General features: G+C 35.5%; 4 protein-coding genes across 17 annotated transcripts; 1 reads left to right on the top strand and 3 right to left on the bottom strand.

Annotated features, from left to right (window-relative positions):
• Positions 1 to 1,132: 1,132 nt before the first annotated feature.
• LOC102625106 (protein DOUBLE-STRAND BREAK FORMATION) lies at positions 1,133 to 4,178 on the bottom strand. 3 transcript variants are annotated; one of them, XM_052432883.1, is made up of 6 exons: positions 4,013 to 4,178; positions 3,703 to 3,913; positions 3,461 to 3,604; positions 2,452 to 2,593; positions 1,882 to 2,086; positions 1,133 to 1,590 (listed from the first exon to the last, which is right to left on the bottom strand). In XM_052432883.1, coding segments are annotated over exons 1-6 (765 nt in total). In that variant the 5' UTR covers positions 4,075 to 4,178; the 3' UTR covers positions 1,133 to 1,589. The 3 variants fall into 3 exon arrangements, with proteins under 3 accessions (XP_052288843.1, XP_052288842.1, XP_006488695.2); XM_052432882.1 differs by lacking the exon at positions 1,133 to 1,590 and having other exon boundaries at positions 1,807 to 2,086; XM_006488632.4 differs by lacking the exon at positions 1,133 to 1,590 and having other exon boundaries at positions 1,807 to 2,086; positions 3,703 to 3,910.
• A 2,722-nt stretch (positions 4,179 to 6,900) lies between these two features.
• Positions 6,901 to 9,479, top strand: LOC102612605 (protein FLX-like 1). Of its 5 annotated transcripts, none has more exons than XM_025102182.2 (5): positions 6,901 to 7,484; positions 7,734 to 7,903; positions 8,003 to 8,085; positions 9,008 to 9,069; positions 9,194 to 9,479. In XM_025102182.2, exons 1-5 carry the CDS (start codon positions 6,928 to 6,930, stop codon positions 9,285 to 9,287), a joined length of 966 nt encoding a protein of 321 aa, XP_024957950.2. In that variant the 5' UTR covers positions 6,901 to 6,927; the 3' UTR covers positions 9,288 to 9,479. The 5 variants fall into 5 exon arrangements, with proteins under 5 accessions (XP_024957950.2, XP_052288837.1, XP_006488580.2 ...); XM_052432877.1 differs by having other exon boundaries at positions 6,902 to 7,484; positions 9,008 to 9,117; XM_006488517.4 differs by having other exon boundaries at positions 6,904 to 7,484; positions 9,037 to 9,069.
• Positions 9,318 to 14,015, bottom strand: LOC102612913 (transcription initiation factor TFIID subunit 15b). 8 transcript variants are annotated; one of them, XR_008051257.1, is made up of 9 exons: positions 13,704 to 14,015; positions 13,507 to 13,597; positions 12,268 to 12,964; positions 11,664 to 11,814; positions 11,504 to 11,564; positions 10,698 to 10,918; positions 10,524 to 10,574; positions 9,922 to 9,971; positions 9,318 to 9,775 (listed from the first exon to the last, which is right to left on the bottom strand). XR_008051257.1 is itself a non-coding variant. In XM_006488518.4 (6 exons), the coding sequence occupies exons 1-6, from the start codon at positions 13,912 to 13,914 to the stop codon at positions 10,792 to 10,794; spliced, it is 1,338 nt and encodes a 445-aa protein (XP_006488581.2). In that variant the 5' UTR covers positions 13,915 to 14,015; the 3' UTR covers positions 10,520 to 10,791. The 8 variants fall into 8 exon arrangements, 1 of the variants encoding a protein (XP_006488581.2); XR_008051256.1 differs by having other exon boundaries at positions 10,524 to 10,918; XR_001509119.3 differs by having other exon boundaries at positions 9,318 to 9,971.
• Positions 14,016 to 14,906: 891 nt separating this feature from the next.
• LOC102612303 (glucan endo-1,3-beta-glucosidase 9) lies at positions 14,907 to 18,038 on the bottom strand. Its single transcript, XM_006488516.4, has 2 exons — positions 17,564 to 18,038; positions 14,907 to 16,295 (listed from the first exon to the last, which is right to left on the bottom strand). The coding sequence occupies exons 1-2, from the start codon at positions 17,905 to 17,907 to the stop codon at positions 15,182 to 15,184; spliced, it is 1,458 nt and encodes a 485-aa protein (XP_006488579.2). The 5' UTR covers positions 17,908 to 18,038; the 3' UTR covers positions 14,907 to 15,181.
• Between the last annotated feature and the right edge of the window lie 430 nt (positions 18,039 to 18,468).

Genomic DNA, 18,468 nt, shown 5'->3' with positions numbered 1-18,468 from the left:
AATTTAAGTTAAAACAACCCTATTCATATGTCAAATATTTTTTACTGTCTATATAATAATTGGTAACTAAAAAAATAAAAAAAAAATATTTTTACGTTATTATTTTCATTTCTTTTATTTTGTTATCACAAAATAATTGATCTCCTTAAATTTATTGATTTTAATGATTTTTGTTACTAATTGAATAAAAATGACTTTGATCCTATATAACAAATATGAGGAAATATGTAGAATTGTTAGAGAGAGAGAGAACTAATTCTTAAAATCAAAGATTTTTTTTTCAAAATTTATTATTAGATAGTGTGATATAGACATATAGTCAAAAGTAATTTTAAAAAATTTTCTAAACAATAAAATTATTATTTAGCATCTCAAAATCACTTTTAAGGCATTTATCAATAACTTCAAATGGGTCCTACGAATGATTGGCATTTGGATCCCCCTATCTTACAACTAATGTAAGATACATCCCTCTCACATAAACAGTGTATATGTCCCACACATACACTATTCATTTGAGGCGATGTATCTTACATTACTTGTAAGATAGTGTTTATATGTCCCACACATACATTGTTCATTTGAGGCGATATATCTTACATTACTTGTAAGATAGTGTTTGACTTGGCATTTTCATCCGTCATATAAATTTTATTATCAATTAAGTCCCTTATGAATTCTAACATATCTTTTTTTTGTGTTAACATACAAATTAACAAATTTTAATTTTTACACGTGAATTCCCCCCCCCCCCCCCCCCCTCATCTAACACATATCAATTTGTATGCTAATTCATTTTTAACATTTTAATACCAAGAATGAAATAGGATATTAAAAGTTTATAGGGATCATGCTGATAAAAGAATTTCTAAAAAAAGACAAAAATATCAATTTTTCTTAGGGTAAATTTTTTATTACTTCTTTGTGGGATGATAATATTCAAAATATCCCTAAATTATTGTAAATCTTACTTTATTTTTTTTCAAAAAATAAAAGAAAAATAGAGATAGATTGATGAAATTTTTTTATCTTCTTTACAACAATGGGAGATAAATTGAAGCTTACAATAATTTATGAATTATTTTAAAGATTATTCTTTACTGGATAATCCGAAGTTCTCTCTTTTTTAACAGTAAATATAATGTCCTCATAAAACGCGTAATTACAGTTTAACCAAGTTTCAATTTCAAAGCCCTAAGCACCTACGCAATAGATGCTGAGAACCTTGAAAATTTTGTTTTACTCTACAATTTTTTAAGCAAATGAATAAAGAAAGAGGAAGAAACAGACATCTTTCACAATGTTAGAGAAAAATAAGACATGCGAGCTTCGATGCCACCATTAAATGAGCTTCGGCGAAATGGAAGATTCGATTCTTGAAATTTGCATTTTTTTCAAAAATCAAATCTTAAAGCTAGCGGTGGAGATTACAAACTTAGAATGCAATGTTTGACGATGTTAAGTTACCTACCCAAGTTGGTGGCTCAAGTGCCACCTTACCTGATCAAAATTCATTTGCTTCAACAGAAGTCATATTGGATTTCCAACGCCAAGAATATAATCTGTATTCAAATTGCAAATCTCCACCATCTTCAACTCGGTCAGAGAAAAAAAAAGAAAGGGAAATAAAAAATAAGGACGCGGGCAGGTTAATAGGTTAAAGAAATAATATTCTTTCTTGAATTGACTTTCTCCTGGATGACAAGAACACAAGAGGAATAAAATTTCAACCATACTATGTAATGATCTTCTCTTGATTTTGAGTTTTTAAAGGTCATCTTATGCCATGTGCATACTACTTCTGTATGGTCAGAATTTGCTCATTTCATTTGGATAAATCCAGTTGTCCAATTAAACTTCATGAAAATAAGAAAAATTTACCAAGGACATGAAAATTGAGTGGAGTTTGAGCCACCGGTGACCTGCTGGAAGCTTTGAAGTTCATGCAACTTTCTTATGTTTCGCCTTTTAATTCCATTTCTGAACAGAGTGGTTGCGGGGCATTTTGTTTCTTTATGATGCGAAGAAAGTAATTTCCCCTTCTCTATTGTTTTCTTTTTCAAGTACTCTGCTGCCTGTGCTTGAACTGAGTTTATCAAACAAATTTAAAATGATTATGAAAGAATTCACAAGAATCATGGTCGCTAAAGATTATAAATGCTGAGAAAAAAGAAACATAAACAGATTTTTGAAGGCAGTGAAACTACATACATAGAATCAATGTTCTCATGTGCATATTATTCTTAACACACAGTAAAACTGTCTCATTCACGATTAGACTTAGAGATCAAACATAGGCGACATACAATCAATATTCTCCTAAAGAATATTATCTAGAATCTCTTGCAAGTTACGACAAGATGCTAAATGAGAAGTTCATAACGTATCTAAGCCATATTTGCATATGAAATGTGACCTGAATTTTAGGGAGTTGAAACATTATACACATACCAGATCGTGAACCTGCCTTTGTTAGAGCAAAATCTTTGAGACTCTTTATTTTCTTCAACATTTGCATGTACTCAAAGATTTCACCTGTTTTTGAATCTGCAACATTATCTCTTTGGAGGCATGATTGTGCATTTTCACATGCCTGTATAAGCAAACGTTCAGAAACAAAATGAACAGAGGCACTTGATCCTTGAGAAATCAAAAAGAAGTTCAATGAGCCAGACAGTGAAGTAAAGCAAAAGTCAGGCACAGTTGACAATAGACCTGTAAATGGAAAATCCAACTCAAATCGGTAATGTAGAAATAAAGGGCAGGCAGAATGTTCGTGCATCATTAACAAATCATATAATCCAACATTTTCTGTAATTTGTACGGATATTTATTATAGGTTGCTGGAGACAATGCCTTGGAGGTGAACTTCAAGCCAAATTCAGGTGAGGGCCTAGGAGTGAACAAATAGAATATCGTTCTCAACTTCTCATTAGGAGTTAAACACAAATTTTGTGGAGGAAACCATAAAGCGTTACAATTAAAACATAACTGGAAAACCGTAACAAGAGGCATAAGATAGTTATGGACATCGCTATAAGATGATAAATCTTTAATTTTAACGAGTGTTGGAATGGAGCAACCACAAATGTCTTCTGAAATCACATGTTTACTATGATTTCTGAAATTACTACATCTATGATCCACCAAAGAACAATCACTTGTATTAATGCACCTCTTATATGTTCTCTTAGACTCACTGTATACATATAAATACAAAATTCAAAATCCAGTTCAACCATTGCCCCATTATTCGAATTCCAAAAATTCGTCAGCATCTTTTTGTAAAATCCTAAACAGTACTGAAGAACCAGGTGTAATACAGAGCTATAAATTGTGTCAATATAAACGAAGACGAAGCATAAAATTGGAGACTAAAATTGAAATAATACGGTGTCGTCTCATCGGTTGATCTAATAATAGTAAGTAGCATGCACAAAACGGCAAGGATTTTGGGTACCTTTGCAGCAACGGCATAAAAGCCATTCTCAAGAGACTGACCAGCAAAGCTGATCCACTCTGTGTGTGAAACTCGAAGCCATTCGCAACTCGCAGACTTAAGATCACGTAGAACAAACGCCTCATATCTCAAAGCCAAACAACTCTACAAGCATCAAAAAGAAAAGGTAAGGTGCGGGAGCATGGATCACGAAATCGAAATTGAAATTGAAATTGCTTTTAGATTTCAGGGGCAAATTTTGCCTCGATGTCGCCTATGAGAGCAAAAGAACGAATGAAGAATTCGAGAATCAAAAGTTTCTTCTCCACAGTTTCATCTCCGATTTCGCGAATAACAGAGATTGATTCGGATCTCAGGTACTCTCTCAAGCCCGCTCGCACTTCCATTAGCGATTTCACGTCTTTTGAAACCAGTATCGATTCGAGAACTCGAATACTTTCTTCATCGAATCTGCTAAAATTGAAAAAAAGAAAAAAAGAGTGAAATTAATTTGTAAAATTTAGATGATTCATTGACCTTTGAGCATTTTGGGAAATTAACAAATCTGTGAACCTTCTGCGACTGATTTGAGAGCGAAAGAGGGAGATTTGCTGATCAAACTCCGAATTTGACATTTTGAATTGAATTTATTTGATTTGAGATTCTGAATTTTTAAAAATTGTTTATTTTCTAATCAAATTAAATGGGACCAAATTGGCGGGTAACTTTTGTTGTGCTTGGTTTTGTTTCGCACATCACATAATATGACATTATTGGATTACTAAACGAACGAAGAGACTGTGTGAAATGTCGTGTTATCGAGATTAATTAAATACATGACATGTCATCTAAATAAAACGTTATAAACGGCAAGTAGCATGTACAGTAAACCTAAGAGAGACATGTCGGATTAATTTACACAGGTTCACACAAAGAATGGCATTGGCAATGAGAATCACAATTTTCTAATTTTACTTTTAAATGACTATTTATTTATCTACGTATTAAATAGAATAGTGAAGAAATAATTTATTTTAAAAAAAACTCTTTAAATATAAATATGTTTATTCATTTTAGTCAAATCTTTCCCTCCATAAAAAAAAAGTATTTATAACATCTCTCTTTAATAATGATGACAAAAAAATAATATTAAATAAAAAGAGAGAAACACTATTTCATTTAAAAAATCTTATTTAAAGAGTTTTTTTATATAGAGCTTTTAATGTTAAAATGACTATTCAAATAAAAAGTAAAAATTTCATCAAAAAGAGTTTTAGTGGCGCTTTCATTTCTATCGTATTCACAATTTTTGCACAGTCAAATAAATCTTTGAGCAAATATCTATCGACTATACGATGTTTGGTATTTTATCAAAAATATAAGATAACTTTTTTTTTACAACTTCTTACCTAAAGTTTACAAAACGTATCACTTTTTCACCTTTTTCATTAATACTATTAAAGGATTTAACATAATACTATTAAAATGACTATTTTTCCCCTTGATGTAAAAAATTATTTAATCCTTGCTAAAAGACAAATATATATATAGGGACGAATAGCGGCTACAAAATTAGTTCTAGAAACTTATCAAACTTACTAATTTAAAGATATAATGTCACCAAAATAAGCATATTAGCCAATTTGTTGCTCATTTACAATATAAATCAAGCACCCTACTCATATAATCTATCATGAATAACATATCTTTGACAATAATAACAAATCTTCAACGACAATAAATCTCTAATAGAAATAGTCATACTTATCCAAAATACATTCAAAATTAGGTGTGGGCAAATCAAATTTTAATCCGGCTTGTTTGGGTTTTGGTTTGGGTTACAATCTATTTGGTTTGGTCAATTCAACTCAATTTGATTTTGGTTCAGTTCAGATTATAAATTCGAGTTCATTTACATTAGAAACCTTAATTTTACTTCCATCCAAAAACGAAGTAACTAACTAAATATCAAACAAGTTTCTTGTAATCTCGTTCACAAATTAACTAATTAACATAAAGAATTCTATATTTAACAATTAAAACAATTAACAAAAGAAAATTAAAAAATTAACTAACAATTAAAAAAATTAGTTACTAACAATTAACTAATGGGAGATGAGAAAAGGAAGAAGAAATATTTGGTAGTGGAGGATGAAAAGAAAAAGAATATGTAAGAAGAAAAAGATGTTTGGTAGCAACGGAAGGAAAGAAGAAGGAGGAGGAGGAGGAGCATAAGAAGAAAATGGTATTCGATAGTAACAGAAGAAAAGGAGAAGAAGAACGAAAAAGAAGAAGAAGAGTGGGGGAGCAGCCAGGAGGCGGGGGAGAAGTTTATGTTTGGAAGTTATGATGTGTTAGGGTTAAAAATGAGTTTTTTTTTCCTTAATTAACCTGATTAGGTTGACTATTCAAAAATACAACCCGATCGATTTTGAATTTTGAACCCAAATGCATTCTAAGCTTCAACCCAAAATAAGTTTAGAGTTCAGTTCGTGTGAAATTGATTCAAATGCTCAGGCCTATTGAAAATACTCATATAACCAGTTATTGAAACTTTGAACATTATAGTTTGTTCCCATAATAATAATAATAATAATAATAACCAGTTATGAGAAATTTAGAATTTACAGATTGTTCCCATCAATCCAAAACAACACCACCTACCAAAAATATCCAAAATAACCATAAATAAGTGGTCTCTTTATAGTTAAGGGCAAAATAATTATTTTATCAATATTCTGTTAAATCATAAATAATGTTAATGGAAAAGTGGAAAAGTTGTAAATGTCACGAATCTATTTTAAATCTTAGTACTACTTAAAAATCATCTTATATATAAAAAAAAGCGAAATATTAGATGATTGATGGATACTCGCCTTAAATTTTTTATATGGAATAAATAATTAATAATCAGAGACACAAGAAGAGAGAAATGCAAACTACATTTGGTCTTATTTGGCCCAAAATTTTAAATTTATAGCCTGTTACACATAAATGCCCAATGAAGAGGGAAAAGTCAAAAATACCCATTAAGAAACATCTATTTTCATATCACCATTAAACCATTTTTCCTTCAATATTTTTCATCTCTTCCATCCTTTTCATAATATATTCTCTCTCACCATGTCATTCATATTAGAGAAGGTATAAGAAACATGAACTCATAAAAGAACGCATAAACACATACTACTCCATTAAATGTAGTTATTTAAGACTTTTTTGTGTTGTTTTCTTATTTTTAGTAATTGAAAAAGAAATTAATAAAAATCGAGTATGAGGTTGAGTATAAGGACAAGTAAATCGAGTGAGTGAAGAAAGTTGAGACAAGGTTGAGAAAGTGGAGTACAAAATCAAGTACAAAGTCGAAAAAATTAGATCAAAATGAAGTAATTTTATGTAATCAAAGGTTATTGTGGTAATCTCCCAAAATTTTTAGGTATATGGATGTAAAATTAAAAGGGTGCATACACTCGGTATTTTGGCCTGAAATGGGAATGAATATCTACGGCAATTCCCTCCATACAACACTTCACAATCACTCACAATTCACAATGTCCGGACGCCGAGTTCTCCGGGAACCACCGCTATCCACTCGCGCGCTGCCACCTCAACACAGCCCTTCACTCCACCACCTCGAAGACCGCATCGCGATTCAGCATAGCGACATCCAGTCGCTCCTTCAAGACAACCAACGGCTGGCGGCCACACACGTGGCCCTTAAACAAGAGCTCTCTCTTGCTGAACAAGAGCTCCGCCACTTATCGTCCGTCGCCGCCAGCGTGAAAGCTGAGAGAGACGCCGAAGTGCGCGAGCTTTATGAGAAGTCGCTGAAATTGGATGCCGAGTTGCGTGTGATTGAGTCGATGCACGCGGAACTTGATCGTGTAAGGGCGGATATAGAGAAGCTTTGTGTGATCAAGCAGGAGATGATTAAGGATTTGAATGAAATAAACGGTGATTTGGCCAAAGCGAGGGACGAGTCCAAGGATATGGCGGCGATTAAGGCGGAGATTGAAACTGAGCGTCAAGAAATTCATAAAGGGAGGTATAAAAAAAAATTCAATTTTCAATTTTTTTTTCTTATAGACATCCCATTGTAAATTTTTAATTTTCCATTTTTTTCAAGTTTAAACTTTCCACAACTAGTAGATTATATGTTATTCAGGCGGCAATTTTTGTTTCTAGTGGATTAAATTTGGTATGTCTTTGTGTGATTAAGGATTGGAAAAATAATTGTTTAATCGTGCTTTTGTCTTTAAGATTTTTAAGCATTCTACTATTTGCTCTTGAATAGGGCTGCTATTGAATGTGAGAAGAAGAATCGTGCGAGTAACCATGAGCAAAGGGAGATAATGGAGAAAAATATAATATCTGTGGCTCAACAAATTGAAAGATTACAAGCAGAGCTAGCTAATGCAGAAAAGAGAGCGAGGGCAGCTGCTGCGGCTGCGGCTGTAAACCCAAGTATTTACTCCCTCTTTTAGTTTTTCTCAACCTATTATCATCTGGGTTCTGATATATAACTAGAGTTTGATAAAATTCATTTTGGAATTTGGTGTTCAGGTACCAGCTATGCTGCAAGCTATGGCAATCCTGATCCAGGATTTGGAGGGAGTCTGTATGCTGATCCCTACAGTATGCATCAGGTATCTGCATTGACATGTCTATCAACAGTACTGGAACTCCAATTTGTAATTTAGTTTTTCTGGTCAATAATACCTTAATAGCTATGGTTTTTAGTTCCTTTTCTTTTTTCTCCTTTTTTAAGGGACTAGAGTTAATTCTATTAAAGTTTGTCACTTTTTTTATTCTTTTTTTAAGCATCATAAGTAACACCAATAGTTTTTTCCTCATTGATATCTCACATTGGTTAATATCTTATTCTATTTAGATATGATCTAGGCCTTCTTAGCATGCATTGTGTCTGTGATGGATAACGATAAACCACTGTTTCCCCAAAAATTTGGTTTTTAAGGGATGTAGACCAAATGAAACATTAACCTAACTAGATATAAATAAATAGTCAGCTGCCGGTATGTTTAAATTTGCTTTCTGTACCCACCAGTAATCAGGCAAAATACTTGACAAAACTAAGCACTTGGTTCCTCAACTCTCATCTTTTTCTTTCAGCAATATGTATATTTTAGTTGTGCTCTTGTCATTTAAGTTTTTAGTTCGTTACCAAATACATACTATTTCAAGATTTGTTTTACAGATATTATAGTACCAAGGATATCAAATTATTCATTATAGTACCAGCAATATGTATATTTTAGTTACAACATATGTAATTTACATGAATTTAACTAATTTTTCATGACCCTTTAATTATTTGGCTCATAACAATTGAGCCATACCCCAAAAAAAAAAAAAAAAAGCTACTTATGATTGAAGTTAGTAATATCATATGTAACTTTAATATCACGTGCAACTTTAGCATGCATAGACTGTGAATCATTCAGCTACTTCATTCTTGATTTCCTCCTTTGTCTTGTTTCTCCCCACTTTTAGATGAATCAATGATATACAAAGCTCATACTCTGATAACAAGCTCATTCAATATAACAGCACTTTATATTGAATGCCCTACATTTCAGGTTCAAGGCAGTGCTGAGCACGGTCATCAATAGGTACTAAGCGCTGGCAAGATTTGCTGGTGCCAGGCGGTATCCTTTCTGGTAGTAGTCCCCCAATTTTATTGGAATTGCTTTGTCGTTTGATAATTTATCTCTGCTGCTATGTGCAAATATCTAGGGCCCGTCATGCAACATTGTTTGAATTAGAGTTTGGGACAAATGTTCTCACAATGATGCCAGCAAACGACACATATTCAGAGTGGAAAAAATAGCAGAAGTTGAAGACTGGTCTACACAAGTAATTGCAGAACTCTTTTGCCCTTTTTATCTTATTTTGTTTGTTTCCGGTCTAAGCGACCCGAGTTGGTACGATTGTTTTTACAAAACCAAAAAATGTAACATAAGAAAATAATTTCGATACGAAAATGAAATTACATAAAAAGACAGTTGCCAAAAAGGCCCAACTCTTAAATCCTTATTAGCTTTGACCTACAAATTCCAAGTTCCATTTATCTCAGATCACTGGATGATTTCTAACAAACGAGACAATCGGCAAATCACATCGTAAGGTCACTCTTCCAAGGCACTTCATGTTGTTGAGATGGCACAAGATGCTACTCCACCCATTACTCCCTAATCTTTTATTAACATTTCAAGGTGCTCGAGTCCCCTCCAATAGCTATGGCGAAATATGATTTGCAAAGCCAATGCAGTACCGGAATGATGGCGGCAACAACCAAACCAAAGGTATTGAACAGTTCTGCCAATAACCATCAATTTTACCCAACCAAAATATACTTACGATATTGGACAATTCTGCCAATAACCATCAATTCTACCCAACCAAAAATATAACCACCATCCATCAACTAATTACGTTAAAAATAATAAGAAATCCATACTTACAAAAAATCTATTCCGTTAATATTCAGTAATCCCCAACGATAGTTAACCACCTACCATCAGATAATACTAATACGTCACAACTCCGTTGATTGTGTACCATCATTAGATTCTCATAGAGCTAATAAATAATACAAGAAAATAAACAAGCTACAAGAAGACACCAACTTAATTACTAGTAATCTGAATTGCCAAAAGAAGTTGCTCACAAGCACACATGTTTGGAAGAACCAACTCAGATCCATCACTAAAACAGGAAAGGAAGAGAGGAGAGGACAGCAACAAAAAATGGATCCACAATAACAAGAATGCAGGGACTAAGACAATAAGAGAAGAGAGAACAACCATAAAATTGAGACTCTGTGTAAAAGGTCAGGAGTGCATTGGGGGACTGCCATATTGGCAACCTGGTCTACCAAGCCAAAATCTATAGAACCACACATTAGTCACCTAATCAAAACATGCATGCTTCTAATAAAGTAACACTCAAAAAACTTGTGTCGACACCACAGACGACACAGCTGACATACAAGCAAAATCAACATAACGCATCAAGCTGTGAAATTAATTTGCAAAAAAGTATTTTAAAAGAGAGCAGCACTCACCTGAAAATATCATACCATAGCAGCAAAGATATTTTGGTTATCCACTTGCCTCTATAAAAACATTCACAACTAATCAATCCCACGCCTAGAATAGATTACCCTCCACGTTGCGGTAGATAAATGAGAAAGGAGAAAAAGGGGGTATTGTCTATCCTGAATAAGTGAACAACCTACCTCTTTCCTCTCCATTTCAAGAACAATCCCGCGATTGTAACACAATTAAAAACTCTCAGACCATAATTCTCTAGTACATAAAAAGAGAAATTTTTCAATATGGGCGCGAACGGTTTCCACCATGTTGATGTCTATCTGGCCCACCACCATCTCTATAATTATCCCTGCGCCTGTCTCCACCATTGCCATAGCCCCCTCTACCACCGCCACCACCACCACCACTGTTGCAAAAAATTAGGTCAATAGTATACAAACATTATAAGCAGCAGATGGATAGACAATAAATAGAATAAAATCTCGATTACATCTATGCTTAAGTTGAGTCCAACCAATAACATCTAAAGAGTTGGATTTCATATTTTAATGTCTTCACCAACACCATAACTCGTTTAAAGTGCATTCCAGACTATTTTGTGGTCTCAGAAGAAGCAAATTTACTGTCTTATAATGAATGCTACTCCTATATTAACAGAAAATCATAGTTCTGATATCAAAAGGAGAAGGAAGGAATAAATTGTTTCCCAATAAGAATATACATGTTGAAATTGTTTCTTAAAATATATATAGACCAAGAAAACAACATGCAAGGTATGCAAGGTATGCAAGTACTACACTGATCAACCTAAAAATAAAGTACAACCAACAATAGAAAATAGCAATAATAAAAGCATAATAAGAGGTGATATCATTAAAGCAGGGCCTAATTCCTCATAGCCTAATATCAGTGCAACAAAGCCCATCTCAACATCTGCAATTCAAACGTTCAAAAACAAAAAAATCAACTGAGGAGATAGCTATAGTCATACGTTTTCAGTGCAGTCTTCTCTGCCATCACCACACTGATTTTGTAACCTCTTATTTCATGATCTGAGAAAAAGAGCACAACAAATCAAAAAGAGCACAACAAATCAGTTTATAATTTGATTAGATCATACTAAAACAAATAAAAGAAAGATAGGTAAGTACCTTGGAAAAAACCACCAGCAGCATGTGCAGCAGCTGGATCTTCATAGGACAAAACTGCATCACCTTTGTTGTTTCCCTTCTCATCTGTGTACAATTTTATGTTCCATGGCCATTGATCTTTGTAGCCTCGCTTCTGCTTTATTCTTCCAACCTGAATACAAATCAAAAAGGGTCCAAGAAATATATTATACATAATTCCTTTTTTTTCAAAAAAAAAAGCTCAGTGAATTAAGAAGTTAAAGAAATGGACATCTCTAATTCAGAAAATATATGGTGAAGTAAATCATATTACTGAAATGCACAAATTTAGCTGAATTGCATTGGAAATAATTAGTCAACAATACCAGCCTACTTAATAAATAATGACTGAATGGTTTTAAGAATGAAGCATGTACACAGGATAATCATCAGTACAAAAATCAAATTTCTAAAGAAACCAAAAGATAGCATGATAAACAGGTAGCAGGGACAGACAAACGTTCAGCCAATAAGAGAGATGCATGATAAAGAATGCATTAATATATATGCAAAATCTCTTCAAAGAGGACATGAAATAAACATGAAACCAAAAACTTTGATTCAAAGGGAAGGGGTGGGATATTACTGTTCCAATGCCCCCAAAAAGTTCCCTCAATTCGTCAACTGTCACATCTGGCGGCAAATTTGATATGTATATCCTTGAGTTGTCACAATAACTATCACAATTCCCATCGCACTGCTTAACCTTAGCCGAGGTATCAGCAGGTGCATTACTATAACTGCCACCCTGGTACCGAGGACCCCCACCAGCATACCCACTATCATAAGCAGCAGGTGGGCCAGCCCTGCTGCCACCCCCCGCATCGCCAAAACTATCACCACCATATCCACCCACAGGACCACCATAGGATGGGGGGTAAGATGTTGGGCCACCTGTATAGCTTGTAGGTGGAGGAACTGCATCCATTTCATAATTTGTATTCCCACCATAAGAATTAGCTGGTGGGTAGTTTCCACTAGCCCCCGGATACGATGATGGTGGAACATGACCATAACTAGTATCTTCTCTTCCTTGACTCCCACCATAAGAGCTGCCTCTGTTACCTCCTCCACTTCTACCTTCATAGGTACCTCTACCTCCATCATAATTGGCTCGGCCACCATCACCTCGACCACCACGATTACCACCAAATCCACCACCACTTCCTCCCCTGTTATATCCACCGCTGCCGCCACTGGCAGTTCGATCACTTGCACCCGCAGGAGAGGGTGCGCCACACTTGTTACACTCAACCCTTCTTGCAAAATTCAAATTCCCACAGCTACATAGACACATGCCAGTTTCAATTACACAATTTAAAGCTTTTACATAAAAACAAGAAGGGATACACTAATAAGCTGAAATTACATATTTTAACACTTATTGGCATTACCAAACATTCCAAGCAAATTAACAGAACAAAACAGACAGTATGAAACAATTAAAAGTCATTTAGATTCATCAAATCCTGTTATTTGGAACCCTTTACAAATTCAAATTCAATTCATTATAAGCTTTAATTTGATTTTCTCATGAGGACTGAGACAAAAATATAATCCCGCTACTTCAAACTTGTTCAGTCTAGCACAGATAAAGCAGGCCACGAAGGAAAATATGATTTGTTCCAAACAACAGGTTTCAAATGAATTCAAACTGTTGTAATTTATTCCCAGCATATCATATGTATCAACAACTTCTTGATTAAAACAAAATCCACCCAACGAAACCAATCATACAACCGATAAAAGATCTAGCAGCCCTGATTAGCATACATAAGAGAGACCTCATGAAATAGCAAATCAAATATGGAGAGAAAGATATTACCTAGGGTTAGGACACTTCCAATCTCCATCTCTACCGCTTCCACCGCGGCCGCCACCTCGTCCACCGCCACCTCTGCCACCGCGATCTCCCCCTTTAAAACAAAAAGACAACAAAATCAATTCTGTAAGTAAATTCTACAACACTATGAAAACTTCTTCTCCCCCCCCCCCCAAAAAAAAGTCCATGAGCTAAAGTACCTCGATTTTGCGAATAACCACCACCGTATCCTCCGCCTCTTCCACCACCGCCACGACCGCCACCATATCCTCCACCACGACCGCCGCCTCCACTATAACCGCCACCACCATCGCCTCCATAACCTCCATAAACACCAGCACTGCCTCCTCCGCCGTATCCGCCTCCAACGTAGGCAGGATCTCCGCCTTCTTGTCCGTACATCCCAGACATGCCGATCTAGGGTTTCGCTCGCGCCTTGTTACGAGATCAACGAAGAATTTAGAGAGAGAACAAAATAAGAACAAGATTAGGATATTAGGTTTATAATGTCTTAGTACGCGTGAGCATAGCTTCTATATAGCTCTACACGTGGGGCGACTGCATCCAAGATCTTTTTTGGGGAAATTTACAGAAACAGTCCAAAATTATGATTGATTTACAAAAGAGACCGGCTTGCCTTCTTTTTTTTTTTACCCCCTCTTTTTTCTAATTTGCTTACGGATTTACGACTGACCAAATCTTAAAAACGAACGATTATCAAATATAATTTGTCGCGCTAAAGCAAATAGGCACGTTGACCGCTAACTAGCAAGTAGTAACTACACTACTTATGTGACGCTCCTTGCTCTGAGTCGAGACCAAAACGACGGGTCAAATCTCAACCAAAATCAAAATATCTGTATTTATTACATTTCCTCCATAAGGATTAAGGACGTTCTTCTTTGGGCATCTATATATAACTTGCCTGCCTGAGATAACGAGTTCCAAATATGATTGATTCTTAGGCCTATTGGAAGATTCTAAGAAGCTAAACTTTTAGGATTTGGCATCGGCTGACTGACTGGCTATTATTCTAATTTCTAGTATCTAAATTCACTAACTCATGTTGTACTGGAATCCGGACGGTGAAGACCTCTTGTCAACCGCTGCGCAGCGCCACTATATTTAAGTGACATAAAATTACAAATAAGATTAATGATTCTCACCCAACACCATTGAACCCCGCTTAGGCAAATAATATAATAATGATGATAATTTTAAAAGACTGAATATCAATTTTGTTCCGACATACATCTACATCGATGCACTATAGAGTTTCCGAAGCCTTCACATGCGTCTTACTTGTGCAATAATCATTCATACCAAAATCCCTTGGCAAATGGCTCCAAATGACAAATCATATCCAGGTCCTCTACCAATTACATGCACAATGGACTGCATAGTTGAATTCAAATCACTTGATAAATGAATCATTTCAGCATGAATTACATTAGTCATCAACACAATGTATGTTCCATGCTTCACACCACTATTTTCGCTCAATTGATCTTTCAATTCCACTAGCAAGTAGGAGTGTTGACAAAGATCCTAACAACTACAAAAATGGATCCTGCCGGTCATTCCCTCCTGCTTTCCCAGTTTAGATCAAGATGGAAAAGCTTCCAAAAAAAGAATCAAACTTCGAGAGCAGATCATAGTAGCCGTGGGATGCCTTATACTATGTAAATTTTGACAGACAAGTGAAAGTACTGAACATCAGCAATACCGTCCGAAGGAAAAGATAGGCCCCATGAAGAGAAGCAGAATGAGAGGTCCGGAGTTCAATAGTAAACCTGCAATTATCTGCTGATGGATCAACAGTGGTGATCAAACCTAACCCACCAAAATCACAGCTATCATGCCTTTGATTATGCTGCTGATAGTAGCTATTAAATGCATATGATATATTCCTGGGCCAACTGATATTGTGACAGGATCCACCAGGAGAGATTGCAGAGCAATCAGCAACAGAACAAGCCTCTAAGGCAATTGCAGTTGCATTAGACAAGTCTTTATTGTTGTTCACAACACACCACCTGGAAGGAAGGTACTCAACATTTCGTGCATTCACTAGCTTTTCAGCATTCTGGCCAAAGTTAAGATGATACTTGGCTTGGCCGTCAAAGGTGAAAACGCCCCAGTGTCTCTCAAAATTTCCAGTGGCAGTCCTCCTTTGATCCTCATCTAGAAGACTATAAATATATGTTTCTATCGGTGGATTCCGAGGCCTAAGTGGGGTACCCGATCTGCTTCGAAGGTGGTTGATCAGACCTTTCATGAAAATCTCAGCAGTAGATGAGGTGGCATTGGCTACTCCATCTGTAGGCCAACCAATTTGTGCCACAACAATATCCATTTCAGGAAACCCAACTGTTGATAATGCAGTAACCAGGGTGTCATAGCTTAAGTCAAAGCTGTTTTTGTATGTTTTGTGGCTGTCCTTATGAGGGTGTGCTGTCTCTTTGAATAAAGCAAAGTCTAGGGAGATGTTTTTATTTTGGTGAAAACTTATGAAGGGCGAGATGGTCACAAAGAAAGGCGAATGATGTTTGCTGAGAAATTCAAGGAGTTCGATCATGGTTTTGTTGAGATCAGGTCTGAAGTGTCCTCCTGATGGCTTACCAGATTCTGACAGGAAGGTATCAAAACTGCATGGAACCACAACTTTCACTTCACTTGCCAAGTTTGCTCTGCCCAAAGCTATTTGGATATTCATGGCTGCTCCTATGATAAAGGGATGGAACTGCTCACTATAACTTTGGAGAAATGGCTCATCTCCAAGAGCAACATACCTATAAAATGTCCAGTTAGTATCAATTTTCTATCAAAGAAAGAAAAATAGGTCCAAATAGTAGTAAGCACAAAGCAACACTCCATTTTGCCTCTAATATGGATCATATAAACAAAACAAATCAGTTGTAGCTACTGCAACATTAGAAACTCCTAATTCATTGCTTGCTTTTCCCTAACTACCATTGCAGATTCACTTTGAACAAGGAGGGAGACATTTTCGCATCTTCAACACCCCAGCCTATACACCTAGTGAAGATAGTTCTAGGATATGAACCTAACCTCAATACAATCACTCAAAGATCTATAATAATAGGTTTATATGCTAAAACGTTGTCGACCAAGCAGTACTTAAAATTTAGGAGTGCAGCTCCTGGAGTCACTGACAGCTTGTTCCTAACTTGCAAACACTTTAGCAGCCTCTGATAATTTACAGATGCTAGAATGTAAGCTTCTAAAACTGTCTTTGAATGATACCATCAGATCTTGTAGCCAATTCTTTAGGAAACCATGACAAAAAACCTTTAAAAAATCCATAGTGGACACAACGTCAAATTTTACAATGTGTTCAGTTGTCTAACAAACTACTTTTTAGGAGAAGCAATAATTCCAAATGCCAAACAAGTATGCGTAAACCATACTGAGTGATCCTTTCACCTTGTTGTAAACAGCTAAAGTGCAAGAAAACAATATTTTCTTTTAATAAATCCAACAAACCATGAATATCAAGAAAATTATCATCTAAGTGATACAGAACATAAGATCAATTTTTAACAACATAGTTGATTCTCCAGCAGGGTTTTATATTTCTATGGTTCAAGTCACAATGTATTCAACACTGGTCTAAGAGATCAACAATGGAATGTTAGAGATACCAACAGAATGAATCTTATCCTTGATAAGGTGTTAAAAATTGTTACCGTATGCTTTTGTTCATTAAAAATAAAAAAAAAGTTTCAAATTGAGAGCATTAAATAAAGCAGTGTGTGTCACCCAGTCAAGTTATTAGTTAAGGCAGTTGTGCAATGGAGTTGTAAAGACTAAACTTCCATGACAGGAATCAAATCAACCAAAAACCAGACAATACGCCAGCTGTCCACATTTTCCTCCAAAAACTTACACAGCTTCCACAATCAGAAACAATAAAAAACTTGGAAAAAGATCCCAGGAACCCTACGTCAAGCTATCGACATTTTCATCGAGCAAAACAAACATCTGACCAAGACTAGTTACTACTTACTATTAGCAATATATAATAACGAAGACATACTCAAATCTGACTCCATTGCCATGACCAGCAGAAAAGTATCTGGTGACATTGTCATGGACCCAACTCTCAGCAGCTTTCTTGGAAGAGTTTAAGCTTTTGAGCAGAGAATTCGGGATGCCAACAGTGACACCAATGTTAGAGCCAGAAAGGGCTTCCAGGACAAGTGGGTCAGCATCAAAAAGCTTGACTTTTGCGATGTTGTTGGCTTTCAAGAGCTCCACAACCTTCGCTGGTGGCAACGGATGGGAGGCATTGGTGCCCCAGTTCACCCCTATTGCTCCAGCCAGTGAGCCCATTGAAGGGATGGCTAAGAGGAGGACCAAAAGAGTGAGATATGGAAACATTTTTGGGATTAAAGAGTGATTTTTGATTGAAAATTTTTGTAGAAAGGATGGATTTTTATAAGAACTGGTAGAAGCATAAATGAGTCATAGTGACTGGCTGGTTTTGTGGGCCAGTGTTTGAAGAGAGTGCGATGCAGCCGCTGTACAAACAGTGCAAGTGCTTGCCACTGTGTTTAAAAGAATTTTACATTTAGCAAAGGGTTCTGGCTCAGTTGGCAACGCAGGCTGGGTAAGTGGAAAGAGCTCTCGGGTTCGATCTCCATTAAACACACTATTTAAAAGGGGTAAAGAGCCTTAATTGTGACTACACCCTAAATTTAAATTAGTCGGGGCCTAATACCGTCGCCGGAAATCGGATGGTTTAAACAAAAAAAAAAAAAAGAATTTTACATTTAGATTTTTTTTTCTTTTCAAAAAACAAAATTCATGATATTCTTACCAAACAAAATTTTCAAGCATGTGTATTGCGGTTCGAGTTAAAAAAAATTCTTTCTATTAATTTTCGCTATAAATTATAACAAAAATATTATAAATTACTAAATATTCATCTGATAAAGTTGA

This window comes from Citrus sinensis, chromosome 8 (assembly GCF_022201045.2).
Source record: "Citrus sinensis cultivar Valencia sweet orange chromosome 8, DVS_A1.0, whole genome shotgun sequence".
Taxonomy (NCBI): Eukaryota; Viridiplantae; Streptophyta; class Magnoliopsida; order Sapindales; family Rutaceae; genus Citrus; species Citrus sinensis.
Note: the sequence above shows the minus strand (reverse complement) of the source record. Positions and strands in the feature narration are given on the sequence as shown.

Excerpts from the sequence above, each read along its gene's own strand:
- LOC102612913 (XM_006488518.4), bottom strand. The coding sequence starts at position 13,914 with ATGTCTGGGATGTACGGACAAGAAGGCGGAGATCCTGCCTACGTTGGA. Across the intron at positions 11,565-11,663 it reads TGCTGGTGGTTTTTTCCAAG|ATCATGAAATAAGAGGTTAC; the intron begins GTACTTACCTAT and ends TCTTTTTCTCAG. Across the intron at positions 10,919-11,503 it reads GAGAAGACTGCACTGAAAAC|TGGTGGTGGTGGTGGCGGTG; the intron begins GTATGACTATAG and ends TTTTTGCAACAG.
- LOC102612303 (XM_006488516.4), bottom strand. The coding sequence starts at position 17,907 with ATGTTTCCATATCTCACTCTTTTGGTCCTCCTCTTAGCCATCCCTTCA. Across the intron at positions 16,296-17,563 it reads GGCAATGGAGTCAGATTTGA|GTATGTTGCTCTTGGAGATG; the intron begins GTATGTCTTCGT and ends GACATTTTATAG.
- LOC102612605 (XM_025102182.2), top strand. The coding sequence starts at position 6,928 with ATGGGAATGAATATCTACGGCAATTCCCTCCATACAACACTTCACAAT. Across the intron at positions 8,086-9,007 it reads ATCCCTACAGTATGCATCAG|CACTTTATATTGAATGCCCT; the intron begins GTATCTGCATTG and ends TCAATATAACAG. Across the intron at positions 9,070-9,193 it reads CTGAGCACGGTCATCAATAG|GGCCCGTCATGCAACATTGT; the intron begins GTACTAAGCGCT and ends GCAAATATCTAG.
- LOC102625106 (XM_052432882.1), bottom strand. The coding sequence starts at position 4,074 with ATGTCAAATTCGGAGTTTGATCAGCAAATCTCCCTCTTTCGCTCTCAA. Across the intron at positions 3,914-4,012 it reads TCTCAAATCAGTCGCAGAAG|CAGATTCGATGAAGAAAGTA; the intron begins GTTCACAGATTT and ends TTTCAATTTTAG. Across the intron at positions 2,594-3,460 it reads TTTATGCCGTTGCTGCAAAG|GCATGTGAAAATGCACAATC; the intron begins GTACCCAAAATC and ends TTGCTTATACAG.